A 21076-nucleotide genomic window follows, 5' to 3' on the forward strand; every position below is an offset into this window, starting at 1 on the left:
TAAATCAGCCAAATATTCTTTGGAACAGTTTACTTCAGTTGAATATAAAGCAGATTAACCATTTCAGCACACAACCACAGACACACACAAATACACACACATACACACAAATGTTGGTAGTACATGTTGAAACTAGCAGCTCAATTTATGACAGTACCACTGTAACACTAAATGGACAGAATTTGAATGTGTCTTCTCCCTGGTTGGACGAGGACGGAGGCCTCCGTCACCAGCAGCTCCTTGCTTCACAGCAGAGTAGCTGCCAGCTACACCTAGGGGGGACCTCACAGCTCAGCTACCACTGGCATTGAGTAAGCAATCTGTCTGCTTCAGCTGAGTAATTACAGATTTGCTGTACCTTTCCTGCTGATGACGCTGTCATGGGCCATGGCTGTTGCTATGTCCTAAGGGCTGGTTTGATTGTTGGGGAATGACTTTGTTTCAGCATTGTCATAGGCTCTTTGCCATTATTTATCAGGCGTTAGCAGGGAGAAACTTACAAGTTACGTGTTGAATTTTAAGTCGGGGTATATTGATGGGCGATAGATCTAAATCTGATATCACTGAGCGAACACAGTCATTTCAGGATAAGTGGCAGCATCATTAACCAAAAATAGACGTTCAGCTCTGGTAGAATGCATTCTTCAATAATGATGGCATCTAATATAGAGGCAATGTTTATTCCAGCAAATACTGCACACCCTAAGGCTAATCTGATTAAATGAATATAGATTTAACAAAATATCTCAAAATACCTCAAGGTAGGTTGAATAATGTGTACTGAACTTCATTTATTTTTTTTGCAATTCTAAGTCTGAGCAAAACAAATAAGAAACAAACACCTAAACTACTACAAACACCTAACTTAACACAGCAACAACAACCATCCGTAAGGCTCCGTAACCTCACTGAAAAAAGAGCTACATTGTGGTCAAGCATCATGCACGCAGAGAAAAAAACAAACGTACACATAAAATATACTCTCTCATTTTTGCTAATGAAATCATTTGCTATTTTAGTTTACCCTCCTGTGAGCACAGTGACAAACAACCCCCGAAATATGAATGCAAATAACATATTTAAAAGGGCCTAATAGCCATTTCCAATACAATGCATCATTCTGATCAATTGTACGTGTTCAGGTCTACACGCCTCCTTTACCCTTCGCCTCTGATTGTATTTTCCAAATGCCAAGAGCAGACGGATCGCCGCCGCGGACACACAAGTCATTTAGCAACAATGAGGCAAAATGCTAAACACAGAGAAAATGCGATGCATGGCTACAGCTTCTTTTCCTGAACTAACTCTCCAAGGCTTGATATCTTTCTGGGTCCTATTGCGTGATATTTTGATGCATTTCCTGGCTCACTACCCACCGTGGTGATCATCTAATTTCACAGGTCTTCAGAACGGAAAGTCAAACCGCGGCAGAGCACCACTCCATCCCAGCATGAGATATCACATTACGGCGTGATAATATTGTGGATTAAGACCACAGGCAGAGTCAAGCACCGCCATTAATTTAGTTGGCTTTGACAGTATGGAATGAGAGTAACATCTCTAATGAACGATACCACCTACAATACCTGCTATTAAATCTTAAGGATGTGTCTCATCCTAATGATGTCATCTCCCTGGAATGACCTCGAGCCGTGAAGTGGATATGTGCACAGTGGACTTGTTTTGAGGAACAAGAAAGAGTTTTAATGGCTTTGAGAGACAGCAGGCTGTCTTTGTGAGTCAAACTTCAAGCGAGTGTGGAGAGAGAAAAAGGAAGGGAAGCTGGACCAACTGCAGAGACGTTTCTGGGTCTTACCTGTCCGGGCATGGTGTTTTCACAGAGGCGAGTTTCATAGTCGATGGCAAAGACCGGGGCATTATCATTTATGTCCAGCACTGTGATGAGAGAGATGCCTTTTCCAATTTGGGTTGGGTCCTCTGAAAAAGAAAGAGAGTAGAGAGCCTCCTGTTCATGTGACAGAATTCAGCAAACTTTCTTTTAAGCTTAACTTTAACTCTGCCTTAACTTTTGCGTTTATGCACTTGGCCAAATTATGGAATATTGATCTTTCTCATTTTCTCTTTTAATTAATCACAAAGGAGGAGGGGGGGGGGAAACTGCTGCTGTAATGAAATATGCAGTGTGCGTCCGACAGCTGGCGTCCTTACCTACTCTGCTGTGGATCAGCCGAAGTGATTACACTGGGTGCAGGCTTGTTGTCTCGTGCGGATGAGCCATCTTGCACAGTGGGCTTCACGCCTCGACCTGCCTGACACACACTGATGCCTAAACGGCTGCGTCTGAGTGCAAGATGATGATTTGGCCTGGCATTGCCGCCATTCCGCCAAAGATGACGCGCTGACATTCGGGCTGGCTGATTTGATGGCGATAAAAAGGACGCGCTGAGCCTCGGGCCACAGACTTCTTGTCATTGGCGTGGTCCGGGCAGAGCGGATGAAATGTGAGTGACTGCAGCTCAAATGCACAACATCCCTCAACCAAAGAGTGCCTGCACTCTTTTCAGTTACAAAGAACCCATTTACTATAAATACTGTCATAAGGTGTCCGGGACAGTGGATTTTGTTGCCAGTCCGTGAACCCAAAGATGTTCTCGGCTGGAAACAGCCCGAGTGTCACTATGTGTCAGAAGCCAGTACCTCATGCATGAAGGACTGTTGTGACATTTCATATGGCTATTATTATATACTGCCTTCTTTGTTGCTATATCAGGCAGGCGCTCACACTCGGGAATCAACCGAGTACTGCGACTGTGTGCTGTTAGATGTAAATAAAAACACATCTTTGAAGCACAGAATGATAAAAAGTTTATGAAAAAAAAAATGAATACCCTTTTTCACACAGTGTTCAGTCTGAGGATGTGAAAGCAGAGGAACTGCCAGGCTGACAGGCTGGTTGTCTTTTTTAACTTATACTGATGTGACACAGCTGTCTAGAGCGCTTGGCGGATAGCGTGCTGATGACTGTTGTCCATTGTATTTGCATGATTGCAGTGGAATGATAGGAAGGCAGGGGAAAAAAAGGCCATTGTGTCCTTCGAGCCATTGAGAGATGAACCAAAAGGCATGCGGCACTTCTTCACATCACATTAACATAGATCATGCGTGGGTGAGATCGCCCACCCTTAGTCAGCATCTCGCTCCCAAGGCTCATGGGCACATGGAGGTCAAAACGACCGTCCGGTGCGTGAATTAAAATCCCCCCCGACAGCCCTACGACAATCCCAACAACTGCACTGTCTAAAGCACAGAAGGTTAAGGGACATTATGAACGGGATACAGGATAGCTATAAGGGTCTAAGGTTTCATATGCTATCTCACCGTGACACCAACATTCGCTAAGTCCCGGTGGCAGATTTACCACTCAACATTTTTATTAATTGTTGAAACAATTGGTCCTTGATTTTAAATAGAGGTAAAGGCAGGCTTCTCATTTCTATCCAGAACCATCGATTTTGGAGGCTGAAATGACTGCAGTAGGTAGCCAGCTAATAAAGCTAACGTTAGCTACAGTAGTTGGATGAAAACACTGTCTTCTGACTTCAAAAGTTTATTTTCACTTTTAACATAAGTTAATCTCATGTGCCACGCTTGGGGTTGCTGGAGTATATATTTCCCCAGATCCCAAAAAGACCATGACAGAGGTGCTAAAGTTAGCCTAAACTCTGATAGTTTCCAGAATGTGTTTCGACACAGTGGTGAAACACTAGTCTGAAACCAGCTTTTTTAAAACCTGCCTAACTCCACAAATTAGCCGAAAGAAATAATCCTTGGCCTTGGAAGTAATGCTTACAACTGCAGCTTAAGTTACAGCAGACTCTTTAATCCATTTCTCAACTTACGGCTCTCAATGGCGAAGATGGTGAGGTTGTGGACTAAGTTGGCCTCTCGGTCCAGAGGCTTGGCTGTGCTGATGGCCCCACTTAAGGCGTCCACATTAAAGAAGCGCTCCAAGTCTGTGTTTCTGTCGATGGAGTACCTGGACAAAAATACACAACCATACACACAACCGACACACCTTTAAAAATTGCTTTTGGGCAGTGGTATTGATTTGACATTTTAGTTTCTTCTACTTGTAAGAAAGGATTATGGTAGTTTTCTTGCATCAAACTGTGCAACAACACACTGAAGAGTTCCACTTAATACAAACAGAACTTTAATCAGTCACCGATGAATTGTGTCCACACTTTATAGAACATATAAGATATTTTCCAGTCAGTGTCTAGAAGTACAAATAATTAACACAAGCCTGGAGATTACTTTAAATTAAGAAATGCAGGACAAACGTGGAACTTTGTACCATGAGTGAAACAAAACCCTATTAATTTTTTGATAAAAATGAAAGCTGTCTACTTGTCCCTCAGCACACAACAGTGATCAAACCCTTTCAATACACAGCAACTCGAATTTCTAGAGAAAATTACAACTTCAATTAGCCTACATCCAAAGGGTATTATTGCAATGTAATTTGACTCTTGTGGCTGCATTAGTTCCACAATAATTTTAATTTCAACAGATGTAGTGAAATATATTGCAGATGCTGATAGCAGTCACAGGAGCCAAAAGAGGCAATTTACAGCTACAATGGTGCTGTAATTTGATTTTCTGATTAAGATTACTAACAATCCTAACAGGCCAAGCACGAATACCATACAATATTCATTCAATTAATGCAAAATAGGTGGGAATCTCGAGAGTGACACCGCACAGATTGGCAATGTGAGTGTTTGTTTTGAGTCATAAATGCCACAGCACAAGTGTTGAGCCCTGACCCTCTAGCAGGAATGCCCTTCTCTCGTTCAAGATGGCATTTCAGTTTTGCAAATGCTGCTCTTCTTGGCCCTCCTACCATCTGGCATCGTCTTTGTTACAGCCAGACAGGGACTTTCGGGGGTTTATGGGTTCTGGTTTGGAAGTTAATGCGAAGTAGTTGAATGGATTAATCCATTTATGAACAAATTAGTCGTCTTTACTTGATTTGGGAGGGTTATTGGGGTGCTTTGTTATTCATGGGATTTCTTCTTTAACAAACAGCTCTGGAAAATTAGTTTTAACACTGAATTATGACTGAAGACAGATATCAACTTGTTCAAATGGCTAGGAGATTGGTAGTTTGTAACTTCATTAAACAGCAGGCAGGCAAATTTATAGTACCTGATGGCATTGTTGGAGTTGTCTGGGTCATGGGCAGTGACTCTCCCAATTGAGGTGCCCACTTTGGCATCCTCCGAAACAACCATCTTTTTAAGTGGCGTGGAGAAGACAGGTGGCTCGTTCACATCTTCCACTGTCACCCTGACTGATGTTGTGTCGCTGAATGGGCCCAAGCTCAAGAAGTTGGAGTCAATATTCCTGTTTGTGGCTTCGATTCTCAGAGAAAAGCTGCTCTTTGTTTCAAAGTCTAGAGGCTAAAGGAAACAGACGGACAGAGAAGAATACACTTCATAATGCACAGTATGTGAGAAAATGTCAGTTCTTTGTTGGAAAGACGCCACTGCTAGCCATAGCAACTGAACACATTTTCAGCCAGTCAAGGGAAAAGGAAGCGTTTATATATATATATATGTATATGTAAATCTGTAAATCATTCATAAAATGCTGAGATATTGATCACAATTATGCATGTGGATTCTAAAGACCCATTACAATTTAACACGCAGTCTGACTTAAACAAAGTCATTTGCTGATGGATTATAGTTTCTTTGTGCTGAGAGAGCAATAATATTGATTTTTAAAAAGGCACATAACATGGTGAAAAGCATTCTGAAATTAATGCTCTAGAAATATTTTGTCTGGAACTCCCCATTGCAACGTATAATACACTGCAGGAGAACACTGATTTGGCACTTTCATTGTCACTGACTCTCTCCTATGTTGTAATTGTCTGTGTTTGGTGCAAAGCAAACAAAGGATCAAACTGGCCCATCTGACAATACTTGCTAGTGTCCAACAATGGCAACAATCTCCCTCTCCTACAAAAGAGCTGTAGCAATGAACTGTCACATCCATGTGGCCTGAGGGGACCACTTCCAGTCCTGAACCCTGAAATGTAAAGTATGAGCTCTGGTGCATCCAAAAGTGAGGCAAGACCGTGCAAGAAATTCCCTGTATGAATGTTTAAGTGGCTTTGTTGCACACTTAACTTGAAACGTTTTATTTATTTATGTAGGTAGATCTCAGTAACATTATTTATAGCATTTTGGTTTCCATGGTGTTAAAATATCTTCTTTGACTTCATCAATCACTACAGCTATCTGAGTGAGCTGGTCTTGTAGTAAACCTTCAATTTCACCATGGGATGTTTACTTCGATCAAAGGTGTTGGAGATGGTCAATGCTGATTTGTCATTATTGATTATCAGTTAATCCAAAGGTGCAGAATACATTATTAGAGAGAGAAGGGTAAAGAGGAGAAAGGGCCAGTTATTCTTCATCCTTAGGTAAACAAGCATATTCTTAAAGATCACAGTGGATCCAGAGACATGTTTTTTTCTGTTTATTATAACCAAAGTATGCATCACTTCTTGTGCTGCTCTACAAAATCCCATGAAAAGAACAAAACCAACAATGCTTGAGTCTATCTCTTTATAGTCTGCGACTCCCCCGCCCGTCTGTGCACTCAGTCCAGTGTCCATTCATTCCTACCAAATACTGTAAAATCTGAACAGAAATTACACACATATACAGTTTAATTTTAAAACAAAGGCTAAGTAAGTTCCGTAAACAGCAGGGCACTGTAGTTCATAACTGTAGCTTCCGCAGTTAGAGTTGGCATCCAGTAGGAAAGAGAAATGTAGTATTGCAGTATTTCTTGCAGGTTGAAAAAGGAATGGATTGAGTTAACTGTGTAGTCACATGACTCCAATCAATATTCTAAGCAATATTTAATGCCACACCAGCTGCTCACATACATGGCTTCACCCAACAGCCGGAAAATTATGCAATAAAAAATGTGGGACTTACTTTAAGGAGGGAAGGTTTAACCATTTATGGGCTGAGAGTCACTGGTGAATCTCTGATATGTTAAATCAAGCCATGCTTTCATGTGCAGTACCTTCAGAAGGATGATGACCCCATCTTGTGTGTCCTCATCTGTTGTTATGTTGAACATGCCAGGCCCGTCGCCGTCCATGATCCTATAGTCCATCTCTGCGTTGGAGCCTATGTCGGCATCAGCTGCTTTGATTCTGGCCACCACAGATTTCACCGGCAGCGACTCCAGCACTGTGTACTGATAGTTCTCTGGAAAAGGCAGGACAGGAGCAGATGCTCGTAATGGATGTGCTTATTTCACCACCAACTCACCTTCAAGCGGCTCAGCTTTTGTTATACCCCTTCAGCTTTGATTCAGCTGTGTGGCTCCCCAAAAAATTCATGTTGCGTAACACAGACAGACAGCAGTAGTGACACACATAGAATAAGGCACTTTGCTTCCACTTCATACTGCAGCATATGGTTATACAGATGGATGAATATATTGATCAAAATATAAAACTCTTTTAAATGATGTCTAATGTAATGGGTTATCCCTTGGACCAAATAAAGGGAAAAGTCAGAAAAAGAAACCCACTCACGCTTAGATCCCTTTAGTACCTTTCACAGGATGAAATGTCCACTTGAAGATTCTATTACTCCGAAACTCTCTATTGTGTTCCCTGAGCTTTTGTCTGACCCTTCGGATTTAAAGTTCCCCTTTAAGAATAAAGAAGGGAATCATATTCATAATCATAATCTCTCCAATCACCATAGCGGAGCTCATTACCAGACCTTTCTGTGTTCCTCACTGTGTCTCCCTCAGCCACCGTCTAAATGCTAATCTGCCTGACATTGTTTGCCGCCATGTAATCTTTGTAATGGCTTTTTAATTTGCCGTGGAATAGCAGCTCTTTAAAAGACCAAAGAATTGCTTTCCTCCCTCCATTTTTGCCCCTGCACCTCCACCAACTCTTTTCCCTTCTGCTCCCCCCCCCCCCCCCCACACACACACACAGCCCGTCCTCTTGTGCAGCTAACCTTGGCTTCTTTCCCCTCGTTTCTTCCAAGGACTAGCATTAGCTCCCGACTCCATCAGCTCTGATGTTTCATAATGGTCTATCGATTCTGACCCATGACCCTGTGAGCACGACAGCAGGAGCAAAACCCCCAAACTCCACCAAAGTCTCTTTCTTCTCAGTCTGACAGCGCTGGGTTAAAACGGCATTGATGACTTGTTGTGCAAACTTGAACCTTTCTCTCCCCCCAGGGGCCAGCAAATTGACTCTGCTGCATGGCAGTCCAGTGGTGAGTGCACCAGCCAGACAGTGGTTGGGCTATCAGTGGTAAACCGATTGCCGGCGCTTCGGATTATCATGAGAAGCACTGCATGCCTTTGAATCCTAAAGCTCGGTCTGAAACCCATTAGCGGCCCGTGAAATAGGCTGACAACAAAAAAACCTAGCCTGATTGATCCTGGTATCCGACGCCAGCGCAGCCCCCAGCTCTGATGAAGAAGCAGGGAGGTGCACACCTTGCAGGAAGGCTGTTTTTTTAATTTGGTCATAAAAGTCCAAATGTTTGCTGAAAATACAAATGCAGGAAAGTTACTAACATAAACTGGGAATGGGGTTAGTGGTCATAACTTTAGGAAATGGTTGAGATGAAGTTTAATGATGAAGATTTAATGAGTGTGTTTTGCTTTTAAGATTAAGTATTGAGTAATTTCTGTTCAACTTTATTCTATAACACATTATGAGAAAATATTTCTACAGTGTTACAGATAATACAGGAAATTTAATATTTTCCAATGATATCTTTTCAAGTGTGGATTAACCCAGTAGCCCAGTATTTTTGTACCACTGCATTCATTGCATACAGTACAAAGTATTCCCTCATTTGAGTTCAAGTAGTTCTTCAGCGATTATAGATCTTTGAAGCCGCATTCAGATGGAACAAAAAACACTGCACGTGAAGCAAGGAGATGTGGTTTTATTCTGATTGCTGAGTAGCTGTTGAAAGCATGGCATGTACTGTACATGACAAGCTTAATCAACCCTGTAGGTACAATAAGGAACGTATTCTTACTGTGTGTGAACCGAGGCGGGTTGTCATTGACATCGGTAAGAGTGACAGTGACGGAGGTGGTGCCGGAGAGGCCACCCATCTGGCCGACCATGTCTTTGGCCTGGATGACCAGCACATACTGGTCCCTCGTCTCCCGGTCCATGTTGGGCAGAGCTGTTCTGATGACACCTGAAGAGAGAGAGAGGCAGGGGGAGAAAAAGATGCTTAAAGATTTCAATTTCAATATCCACTTCATCTGCACCACCTGACATGTTCCAAATGTGTTCATTTGAATTGATTTTAAACAGGATGTTATTTAACACTAAATATATAATATCATAATGCAATAATGTCTTCATATATAACCAGCTGAAAATTAACTTCATTTATCATTTATCTGTTACTTTTAGCTATCTATTTGAACTTGGGCTTACCCCTATGTTCCCAGGGTGCTATGTTACCAGCATGTGTGTCTCTCAAAATATAAACTATGCAAGAAATTGGTAAGTGCTATCTTCACAATTCAAATTGCAAAAGAACAAAGGGAGATAGCCGTTGGAAATATCAGAAAGCTGTTAGAAGGCCAATATGTTTCAGTCATTTTTCCATTACTTTTAGGTAAGGTTTATACCTCTCTGTTCACTTGCTAATTTTCGCACACTTTCACAGTAACACATACTCTTTAGCTATTACAACTGACTATGGACATATATATTTTAAAATTAAACTGCAATTTCTATATTTAATGTTTTTTTGTTAGAGCTCTATCATCTGTCCACGTTGAGAATGACTGACTTAGGTGACAGGTAGAAAATAAGTTTCATAAATGTTATGTTCCTGTTATTTCCATCTGTATTGTGCCAGTTCTTCTTCCTTCAAGTTGATTGTGGTAAGAACTTTACTCCACTACAGAGCTTTAAATGCCTCAAGTTCACGGCAAGTGTTTTTTAATACAAAAGCATCAAAAAAGCTTCAACAATACCGAACAAAAACTGACTTAATGACATCAACAGAATTACACTGAAGCACTGCAAGGATCTATTCATTTCAAAATGGAAAACGGTCTAAATATATGAATTCAGATTGTGAAAAACTGTTCACATCAAGCCTTGAAGTGGTAATTACAAGAATACATGACTTGAGGTTATTGGGGGATGTCCATAATGGCTGGTAGCTTGTTTACACAACAGCACTGAATTGTGGCTCTTCTTTGTCCTCAAATGTGCTGTCACTCCAAATAGTTTAGTAGTCATATGATGAGGTTAATGTTAAGACGCTGTCAGAAAAGTGAGCACATGCAAAGGGACATTTCAGCTGCCAGGGGATGCATTATCTGTCTGTCCCCCTGTCATGATTGATCTGTATCAGAAAAGGATCAGGGATGTGACAACACTGGCATCAAATGACTGGCATTTGTCTGTAGTCGTCTGTTTGCACCTGAGCCGCTGTGCAAAACAGCTAGTGTTCAGCCAAGAGGTGATGCACTAAATACTAAGCAGCATATCATTAATTACATCTTTCGAATCTCAACTCTTATCTCTTGACAACAAAGATAATAATTCCAGAAAAATTAACGCCACGCATTTGAATGCAAAGAAAAGGGTCCTAATCCTTCAAAAGCAATCACTGTTGGTTTCAAAGTTAATGACTTACTACACAACGTGTTTCATTCATTAAATGGCACTTATTAAAGATTCCTACAGAACATGGAAGATTACTCATTAAGAACCCCACAAAGCCACAGAACACCATTGCTGAATAACTGAATCATTTTTAGTTGCTTTATCGCACTCACAGCCTGATAAAGCAGATGAAAGGGGGACTCTTGCTTAGAGTTGGCACCTGAAGAATTTTTCATAATCCTTCAAATTAAACAGAAATGTGACATGTAATTGAGGACTACTCTAATGAGGAAGAAAAAAAACACTACTTATTTTGTCATTACATGTACTGGAGAATTCTCAATCAGCTGTGCCCTTGGCGAGGACTGTGTTGTTTCTAGACGAGGAAATATCAAGAATGTTTGCAGATTTCACTGGCTGATTTGTAGTAGATTATACCTGTGTTTGTTTATTTACTCAAAGCTGCGCTAATCCATGTTTTTTATTACAATGGGTTAAAGTGAAAGGTGCTGCTCATAGTGAGAGCGAGGTACAGATGGGTGTAACCTGATGTCCAGTCTTTTAAAGTCTTTCAGTTGGCTTAGACTTACTGTTTTGGTAGTTCTTGATAAACCCACATAACAATACCAAACAGCACCAAACTGCAGACTCAGTTAGCAGCTAGCTGGTGAACATAGTGAAGCATTTAGCTTAGCTACAGAGCCAGATATTCTCCTCAGTTGTAAAATATTGAACTTACATTTGTCAGGTCGCCAGAAGCACAATTTGAAATGAACGCTAATGTTGCTCCATGTTAGTTGGATGTGTGATGGATACTTTTGATTCGTTATGTATGTAATATTAATGTATGGTGTATCTAAAGAAGTTATGACACGCACACACACACACTGAGGGGAACCATGTCTCAGTTTGGCCTTATGTGACTCAAGGAACTTTGGTAGGACACTTCATACCACATTTTTAGGACATAACATTCGCACACACCTGCAATACACTTCATGATGACACTTTAAGTTATTTCACAGTCTCCAGCCAAAAGATACACACATACAGAGACACATTTAATATTCAGGGCCAGTTACACTTAAACTAGACACATAATATACCCACCAACATCAAAAGTAAACCAGACGTTTTTCCTGTTTGTGTTATCAGAAGTTTGATTTCCACAAAAATCATTGAGCAACTCTGGTAGGGAATCTAGCCAAACACTTAAGTTTTACTTGATAAAGTGACCCACGCACTTTGCAAAACAAAATTCTGGGAAAAAGTAAGAGTGAATGATTGCTGGTTTCAGCATTGACTGGAAATATGGTGGAGATGATCCTTGATCCCTGATTGATATTGAATCTGCTACAGTTTTTTCTGCAGAAACTGAACTCAGGTCCTTTTTGCATATTTAATAAAGGGGATCTTTAAAACAAACAGTCCAACAAACTGTCCTTTAAACTATTGATTTTGAATTATTGACTATTCTAAAAAGAAATATAGAGAGAAAGAAGTTTCCATTTCATATGTGTAAAGAAGCAAATGCTTGCTGACACGGTCATCATAAAAACTTTATAAGGGGATAATATGAAAATGTTATGTTTACAGCTTGTTACAGACAAAAAAAGTAAAGAAGAAATGCACACATTATCGGTCCCTTTCTTACATACCCTTACACCCGATAAACCCTTGACTGTACTTTTCACTGCCTTAATTATCAGGCTCATGGCATATTGACAACATGTCTTAGCCAGGCATGGCCTGTATAGTTATTATCACGATAGGTTGGTTAATCCGAGATATTTATTTGGTATCTCAGAGGTACGTAGAACCATATACAGTGCAGTATATGAGAAAGGTTTTATGCAATTTAAAACTGTTTGGTATTTTTGCTTGAATGTATAAAGTTTTTCTACTTAATAAACAAATATCTGTCTGATGTGGAGAGGTAGGGTAGTTGAGAATGTCAGTCTATGCATTAATACAGTAAAACCAATAATCAAAAATGTAGTGATAGTATAAATGGGGGGAAAGAATGATTTTCATGGATTTTGTCAACCATATTGTTTTATTTCCATTTGAGAAGAAATTGCTCTAAAGTTCCCATCACACTAACAGGGAGTATAATCTTGGCATGGAGTAGTTGGCTATAGGCTGCAGCTGAGCCCAGTCTAAATTTGTTTACATGTTTAACTAATCTGCACCATGAAACGTAGCAATGCATTAGCTACCTGCAGTCCCTGTTTATACTGTAACCATAACAGTTATTATAGGCACTGAAGAAGAAGTCTAAATTTGATGATTGTGAGGTAGGATGTTCTAAATAAAGAGCCAAATGTTTTACATTAAGTCTTAATGAGTTTATCGGTTTATATCTCCAATAGATTTCTAATTAACTGCTATCTCTAGAATGATTAAGGTCCAATTATTTTCTAGCACTGTGTATATTAGGTTTGTGTGTTCTGTTTAGCCTGAGTTTGAATTACTGTGAAAAAGACAGGTGTTGTAGTCCTCATCACTGCATGCCTAACCTGGCCCTCATTCTTGTTTTTGATTCAAGTACAAGCACACACACCCTCACACACATAGTATTTGTAATTAAGCTCAATTTGAGGAACAAAGGTGGAAGGACAAACAAATCAAGAAAAGTGGGTCTTCAAGAGAAAAATGAAGATGCCTTTTGACCATCAACCGTGGCTGTATTTGAAAATAAACAATTCCATTAAGTGTTTAATTTTCTCTCTCTGCCATCCTTTATTAATGTCATTACAGTCCCTCCAGCTGAAAACTGTTATTGGCGGCCTCTAACTAAATGGCTCAGTTAGCTAAATTATAGTGAGCTGTACCACTTCTTTTCTCCAAAGTCCCTGCCAGTGGGCTTTCAGTGGGATGACGGTGGTCAATAAAGCAATAATCTTTTGCTGTTGCTCTACAAAACATGCCATTTCAGTCCTGCATCAAATAATGAACAGTGGGTTGTTGTCATACGGCACTGGGGGAAAACACGGCTGCTTTTCTCTCCTTCGGTTAAGCCTCAACGACAAAGTCAAAACATGTCATCTGGGTGTTTTTTTTTAAGTCTAGTCCCTTTATGCTGTGAGATTTTAGACATCTATCTCTGTGCTGTGGATATTCACCCATCTGCATCCGTTCTCCATCCATCCATTCATCACTTCTCTGTTGCTTCTTCCACAGTGTAACCTCGTAGCCAATTAAAGAGCACCACCATTGCTCTGGTGTCTGCCGCAGTGACACCTGTGAACCCTGTTTACTGAGTTGCATCAGAAAGGTTACTTCAAGCCTCCAGTCCAGCAAGGCTCCCTTAATACTAGCTAGAACAGAACAAAACTTTTCTGTTCTCTACTCCATACCACATCACGACAGGGAAAAAAGCATGCATGTCTAGATTTAAAAAGAGGCATCTTTAAACATTCAGGACAAGTAAAGTTCAGGAGGAAACTGGATTATGATTGGATTATAATCACAGCTACAACGGATGGCTTCTAAAAGGTGAAAAAGATGTAAAGTTTGTGCAGCCAGCAGCGAGTCAAATAAATGATCTCACTAAACCATAGATAGGCTTCAACAATTGATATACTTATTTAATATCAGCTTGGTGTGTTGGAGCCTGAGAGATATTGGCTGTGGTTAATGATGCCATGAATCCTTATTCCAGCACGCTTAAAAAAACAAAAAGAAACAGAGACATGTTTCTCCTCCCGCCTGGCCAGAAGCACACATACTTCTCACAGAGCGACACTGCTAATCCACACGGCGATGTTGCGAGGCTGTTGTTTGTCTGCTGGGTGCCAGCCCCCCTCGCTCTCTATCTCTGTTACCCCGTGCGGCGCTGGTGTCATTCCCGGGGAGAGACGATGATTAAAACCCTTCTGTCGCTATCACGGCACGGCCTCGCATTGCGCCGTGACTCCTTGCCTCCGGTGCAAGCCAGACGCATTGTAGCTGTGCATTTATCTAGCTGTCTCCACACCACTGGCGGCAGACGGGTGGGCCATGCTCCCTACTAAAGCCCAGATACCTGACATTTGTCTTGGGAAGAGGAAATAAAAGTGCAGACTTTGTAGGAACCCCCTGGCTCTGCGTGCAGCTATGAGAGGCACTGATGAAGGTGATGAACACTTAAACATGAAGGATGCAGTATGTGATTTGCTGAGCCCTCAGGCGGTCCACTTACAAGGAATAGATCCCATAACACAAAAACAGGCCATACAAACAGGGAATAAAACCTCCAACCCAGGTAGTTTATTACGGAGTGACATTCAAGCATCATGCTCTAATCATGGGTCACTATACCTACCCAGGGATCTACCAGTGTGAAAGGCCCACATGATGCTACAGTACAAAGGACCCACGTGTTATAGAGATATATCATTATGTCAGACATGTTATAAAACACAGGATCCATTCATTTGTACTCTTAGGCTGAGAGGAAGTGTGTTCATCTGCGCACACATGCAGGTGTGTGTGTTGTTTGTGATTAGAATTGAAAAATTGCATCTCGCTACATTACAGGCGGCAGCCAGATTTATATCTAGCCTTCAGCTGTAATGTTCCCAATTTAGTGCAGTCACCACAATTTCGCACAGAGCTACAACAACGTACACTTTTAAAGGAGCGGAAGGAAAGCACAGAAAGGTTTTTAAAAAAGGCCATTCCAATATATTAATGACAGGCTGATCACAGCAAAGCCGTCTCCTCCTGACCTCAGCGTCAGAATTTCACACGTGATGAGCCGGAGTAGCTATAGATTACACATGGATTGGCCCTGGCCTTTTCCTTTATTTGAGCATTTTAAGTTTAATTAGATTCTCAGGCTGAGAAGAGACAAAGCTCAGTCCATCCAGCCATCTCTCACCTGAGTACCTGTCATATTCAGATGTGAAAGTCGTGTCGCTTTAAGAGGGAAGCCATGTCATATCTTAAATACCCCCTTCAGAATGTAATTAATCCTCTCATTCAGACACCTGGCATTTCTACTAACTAAATTCGTCTGTTGTTATTCCAGCCATTGAGGTTTTTAAGTATGCATGCATGCTTAGTACATGAGGATAATTGTCTCTAAAGCCACATTGCCAAGGTGTATGGAGCTGCAGGCAGCTGTTCAAACCTCCTCGATGCCTGCCATCAATTAGAACGTACTCCTTAACAGCATTACAATTTCAGCTTCACCTTCAAACTAAACTCCAACCTATCAAGCAATATATATTACAAAATGCTGTCTTAACTGAGAATCTTTAGGTGCAACTTATGTATTTTGCCCATATTATGCATTGCTGGAAAGTTATTGGAGCTATTCAGGATTAAGTACTTTTCCCAAGGGCACCTTGTAGATTCAATTTGGGATTAAGAACCAGAGTAAAGAGACTTGTTAGAGGAAAGAGAGCCAGGATGCTACCCACCTTACACCGGGTCGCAGCATCCCCCCGCCCCTGACCATTAGCCCTCTGCCACTTAATCGCTAGTGCAGTATTGCAGTGTGGAGCTTAGAGTGTATTGCAGCCCAGGCACTTTGTCAAAGTCACCCTCTGCTATGGCCCAGGCGTGTGCCGCAAATGGGACTAATTAGTAACTTGCAAAGACAGAAGCACAACGCTCATCCCGCGACACTCAATCCTTGGCTGCTGTCTAAAAACTAGTGTCTCAACCCCGGAGTGTATTCTGTAAGATACATGGTATTGACAATATGTTAAAAACTGACAGTTAACACAAACAATGTGGTCCCATTCACAGCCAATACAGAGGGTAGATACAATATGTAACACCTGTAGAATACAATAGCATTTTAAGTGAGACGTAAATCTTGTAAGAAAAAAAATAACACAATACTTCTTTTAGAGATGAGTTTTTCTGCTACAGCCTTCTTGGTCTGAACTTATGGTGGTTAATGTTAGCTAATGTTATGTGCTAGTTTTATTTACTGTGTTGTGTAACTGACATTACTAAGTCAGCTGGCTAAAAGTAGAACAAACTTTAACAGATTAACCCTGCAAGCAACAAGCTACCTTAAGAGGTAGAGGTAGAAGCTATATTAAGAAATGCTGATTTTACAGTTTATAGTGTTTAACATGGATTTATTCTGGATTTTGGGGGTTACTTACACCAACATTGACACTAATTATACAATAAAAGGGGGGTTTGGCTGACCCACAGATGTGTGTCCCTCCCAGGTTTTATTAAACAACTAAACAGCTCCCACTATGGAAACACAAAACAAACAGTGGAGCAAAAAGTAAACTAATTCAGTAATGTCATTTACAAAACAATAACAACATTTTGCTAGTATTAACTAATATTATCCACTGAAAGCTACAGGTCATACAAGATCAAGTAACACCGTAGCAGGAAAACCTCTGATAGCATTGATTTCAGTTGTGGTGCATTTTATTGCTCATGAATTTTACTTTTCATTTGAAAAAGGAAGAATTTTAAAAGAAACTGCTGTACAGACAGAGTTTGTGTTGTTGTAATTGACATGTTTCAGCAAAGACTTTTAAACCTATAAACATATTAACCTTACTAAATGCATTTGTGATACAAAATTTTAAAAAAGTAAAATGGTGTCAAAATGCAAACACATGTCTACGTGTACATGAACATGTCTGTTACTCTAAAGATCTAAGGATGCAATGATAAACGCTTTGACAGCTCAAAACGAAACAGTATTTAAGTAGACTGACATTTGATGACATCTCTGCATCGCGTCTCATCCGCCATGTTGTTTCCCAGTATGTGCAGTGTAGAGAATGGCAGAAATTAACTCTCGTTGGAATCACAATCTACTGTAGGAGAACACAGGCCACTTAGAGTAAGCAACCATAACCCATTAAAGCTTTTGAAATATCAACCTTGGGATTTAAAAATACACTTAGCTTAATGAAAAACAGGTCATCAACTGAGGCTGTGAAAGAATGAGCTCTGGTCATTGAGCTGAATGGGCCTAAGAAAAACATGACATGAGAGTAATGGGGACTTTATGGGGCAGACATGCTGTTTGAACATCACTTAAGTAAATGTCTGCTCTCACTCTAATTAGTATTGGTGTCGTGAAGCCTCACTCGCGACTCATCGATGGGTTCGAGTGTTCTCCCAAACTTTGTGAAAGATCACTGAACAACCAGAGACAAGATGTAAAAAATCAGTCTCGTCTGTGTTTTGGAAATGTCTGTTGGATTTCCTGATCAGAATTTTTAAAGAATGGATTACCAAATTCCAAATATGTATTTCTAAGTAAGATAAGTCGCTTGTGGATGAATTAGTGTGATATTGAAGTGACACTTGTGATACTTGAATGTGCTGTGATTTTTCAAAACTGTCAAATTAATAAACCACAAAAAGACAGTTAAATACAAAAGGTGGCAAGTTTATCAAATGTGCTACAGTGTTTAAAATTGATGACACAACAGGATCTTGTTTTTTACAGAAAACCAGCAGAGCATATTTTAGTAGCATAAATTTTTATTTCCCCAAGGTAGTCCATCTTGAAAGGAAACTAAATTAAGATGAAGACAAAGGTAGCCAAGTGAACATTTCCTAATATTTCTCTCAATTACAGTGGTGTCTCGTACTTTTTCAGGGAGCAATATAGGAGGAAGAATCTCAAAAGAAATCTATCAAAAAACTAATGGAAACCCATAGAGACTTCTGGCCAGCAACGATGCTGCCATAAAAGCCTGCAGGATTTCCCCCTTGACTTACAGGTTACTTCTAACAATACAGCGGGGTTTTTTGTCTGTTTTTCACAAGTTGTTATTGAGGTTACCCTTGTCAAACAAGCAAACATGTCTTCATGCCTCCCTGCATCAACTCCCACATGGAGTCACACGTCCCTGACAGCCATCCATGCTATTCAATTCTGACACCAATATTGCATCTCATAACCATGAGATCCAATCATGTTCTACGTGGATGGAAAGAAAGCCAAGTATAATCAGTCGTGGTCAGGCAGAGACTCTGGCAGGGGCCCAAGGGCTGTATCTGGGTGCACATTTAGGTGTGTGTGTGTGTTGCTTGTTTGACAGGTTAATAAACCAGCCGTTGTCCTACAGAAAGAGTACCAATGTGGGATTTATCTGTGAGCTGAAAGTTTTAAGCTTCAAGCTCCACTGAGTAACTTTAAACCCAAAAATCACTTTCTTTGCAGACAACTTTTTTTCAAAATGACATACATTGTATCCATGTACACATTGGTAGTGAGTTGGCTGTCAGTGTCTTGCTCAAGGACTATTCAGCATTTGAACAGGAGGAGCCAGGAATTGAACCACCAACCCTAAGATAAATGGCCGACCACCTAAGATAGCCTCCTCATTAGCCTGTGTAGTCTCTGCAAAATGGCAGCAGAAAGAAGGCTCAAGCTAACCCACTGAATGCTACATGCCCAGACACAGTCAGCAGCTAGCTGGTGATCATAGGGAAGCATTTAGCAGCTAAAGATCAAGATATATCCCTAGGGAATTGGTAGAGACCAAATCGGTGCTGCCACCCACCAGCAGATTTAAAGGTTCAGTGTGTTTTAGTGGCATCTAGTGGTGAGAGTTGTGAATTGCAACCCCCTCCCCTATCCAAGCGAGTTGTATAGCTACAGTGCCTGAGACAGGACAAAAGATGTCCTCTGTGAGATAGCAGAGAGTTGCCAGTCAAGAATTGAGTTTTCTTTAGATAGATATATTAAGAAATTATATTTTCTTAATTATTCAGTAAAAACGTGTTTTTATGACAAAACAACAAATCTTACCAAAATGTTTTTATGTTTTTTAAATACAACTTACCTTCTCAGGAAGGTAAACATTTCTGTCCATGTAGCAAAGCCATAACAGAGCGCTGTAGAATAAGTACATTAAAAAGTTTAGCTGGCTGATCTGAGCTTAGATGGTGGAAGCTATGTTTTATTACCTATTAGTGATCAGCTGATTGTCTCAGGAAGCCAAAATAGAGCGCTGGAGAGAGAGAGTCACTACATGAAATTAATCCAACTACATATTTTACACCACAAGTCAAAGCACAGCGCTGGAGAATAACTACATGAAATTAATGCAACTACATGTTTTTCTACCAGAGCAGTAAAAGTTTAGCTGGCTGATCTGAGCTTCGATGCTGGAAGCTAACATTTTATTGCCAATTACTGATCAGCTGATTGTCTCGCTAAGTAACCGGACAAGCTAAACCACAGCGCTGGAGAACAACAAGACTGCATGAAATTAATCCAACAAGATCAGACACTAGGAGGGGAAACATTCCACGGCTCTCTGTGATTATGGCCAGCTTCTAGCTAAAGCTATCAAACAACATATTTCATTTGCATCGCTAAAGTCCGACTAACTTAATTACCTGTCCAGCAGAAAATAGACATCAGCTCGGCTTTGAATATATATTTCCATCCATACATCAAAGCCTTGACTCTGGAAAAATCCACACATCTGTTGGACTGGCTGGTATGGTATGTGGATCTGTATGGTATACAGATCCACAGGCTGTCGGCTCTTGTGCTAAATAACACTGTGCTCGTTCATTTGTCCAAATGTCACTTCTCTTCTTACTTCTAATAAACCAGAGGACTACTCAGAGACTGTTTATTATTATCATTATTTCCTCTTCTTCTTCTATGGACACATTTAATGTAGTGACAGCGTCTACACTGACAGAATTAACATGCAGAAGAAGAACACCGTGATAACGAAATGCGCTCTGTAGCGCTGTTTGTCCATTGTCGGCTATAGAAACATGACGACAAAATACTGCAACGTCCATAGGAGGGGGTGCCCGCGGTTATGTAGATAAAAATGGCTCATTCTCAGGTAATAAAAACATAATGGTTCATTATGCAAAGTCTTTACACACCACTGAAAACATAGTTATAGATATTATATTGCATTTCTGTCAATGAATCCTCAGTATTGAGAATCCTCAATATTAGGCTACACACTGAACCTTTAAATCAATTAGAGGCAGAATATCTAATATTTAGTTAAACTGCTGGTTTTAGTTAATAGTTTTGTACTTCACTTAGCTTGTCCTGTCTGAAGACACCAGCACTAAGAATCTGTGGGGTTGGGAATATGGGATGCATTAACAATTTATGTCAATGAATATGCTCCTAGCAATGAATGAGTGAAGATAAACAGGTAATTTACTTAGTCTTGGAAGTTTCATTAAAAAGACTATGTAGTATAAGATTACTTGAGGGATTATTCAAGTATATAATATATCAAGTACTTTTTATAATGTAAACATAAACTAAAAAATAGATATCTGGACTGATGTGGTTTGACTTGCTAAATTTGGCTTCAATTATGACATAAGAGGACCAACATCTAAAATGTTAGGTGCTTGATCACCAGCTGAATTTAGCAGCAAAAGGGAACTGAGGAAAACACTGAAGCAGTAATTCCTAAG

The 21076-nt window shown here is 40.4% G+C and overlaps 1 protein-coding gene across 1 annotated transcript in view; it reads right to left on the reverse strand.

Moving 5' to 3' along the window:
• Positions 1-21076, reverse strand: part of LOC119912003 (cadherin-7-like) — a 106066-nt gene that overhangs the window by 24388 nt on the left and 60602 nt on the right. The window contains exons 5-9 of the mRNA XM_038730980.1: positions 9078-9245; positions 7072-7259; positions 5173-5426; positions 3861-3997; positions 1817-1938 (exon numbers count right to left, since the gene is read on the reverse strand). Of these exons, the coding sequence (XP_038586908.1) occupies positions 1817-1938; positions 3861-3997; positions 5173-5426; positions 7072-7259; positions 9078-9245 (869 nt within the window). The remainder of the gene's footprint in view (positions 1-1816; positions 1939-3860; positions 3998-5172; positions 5427-7071; positions 7260-9077; positions 9246-21076) is intronic.

Source organism: Micropterus salmoides, unplaced genomic scaffold (assembly GCF_014851395.1).
Source record: "Micropterus salmoides isolate LMB-PRFRI ecotype aquatic unplaced genomic scaffold, ASM1485139v1 Ms_hic_scaffold_1, whole genome shotgun sequence".
In the NCBI taxonomy this organism is placed as follows: Eukaryota; Metazoa; Chordata; class Actinopteri; order Centrarchiformes; family Centrarchidae; genus Micropterus; species Micropterus salmoides.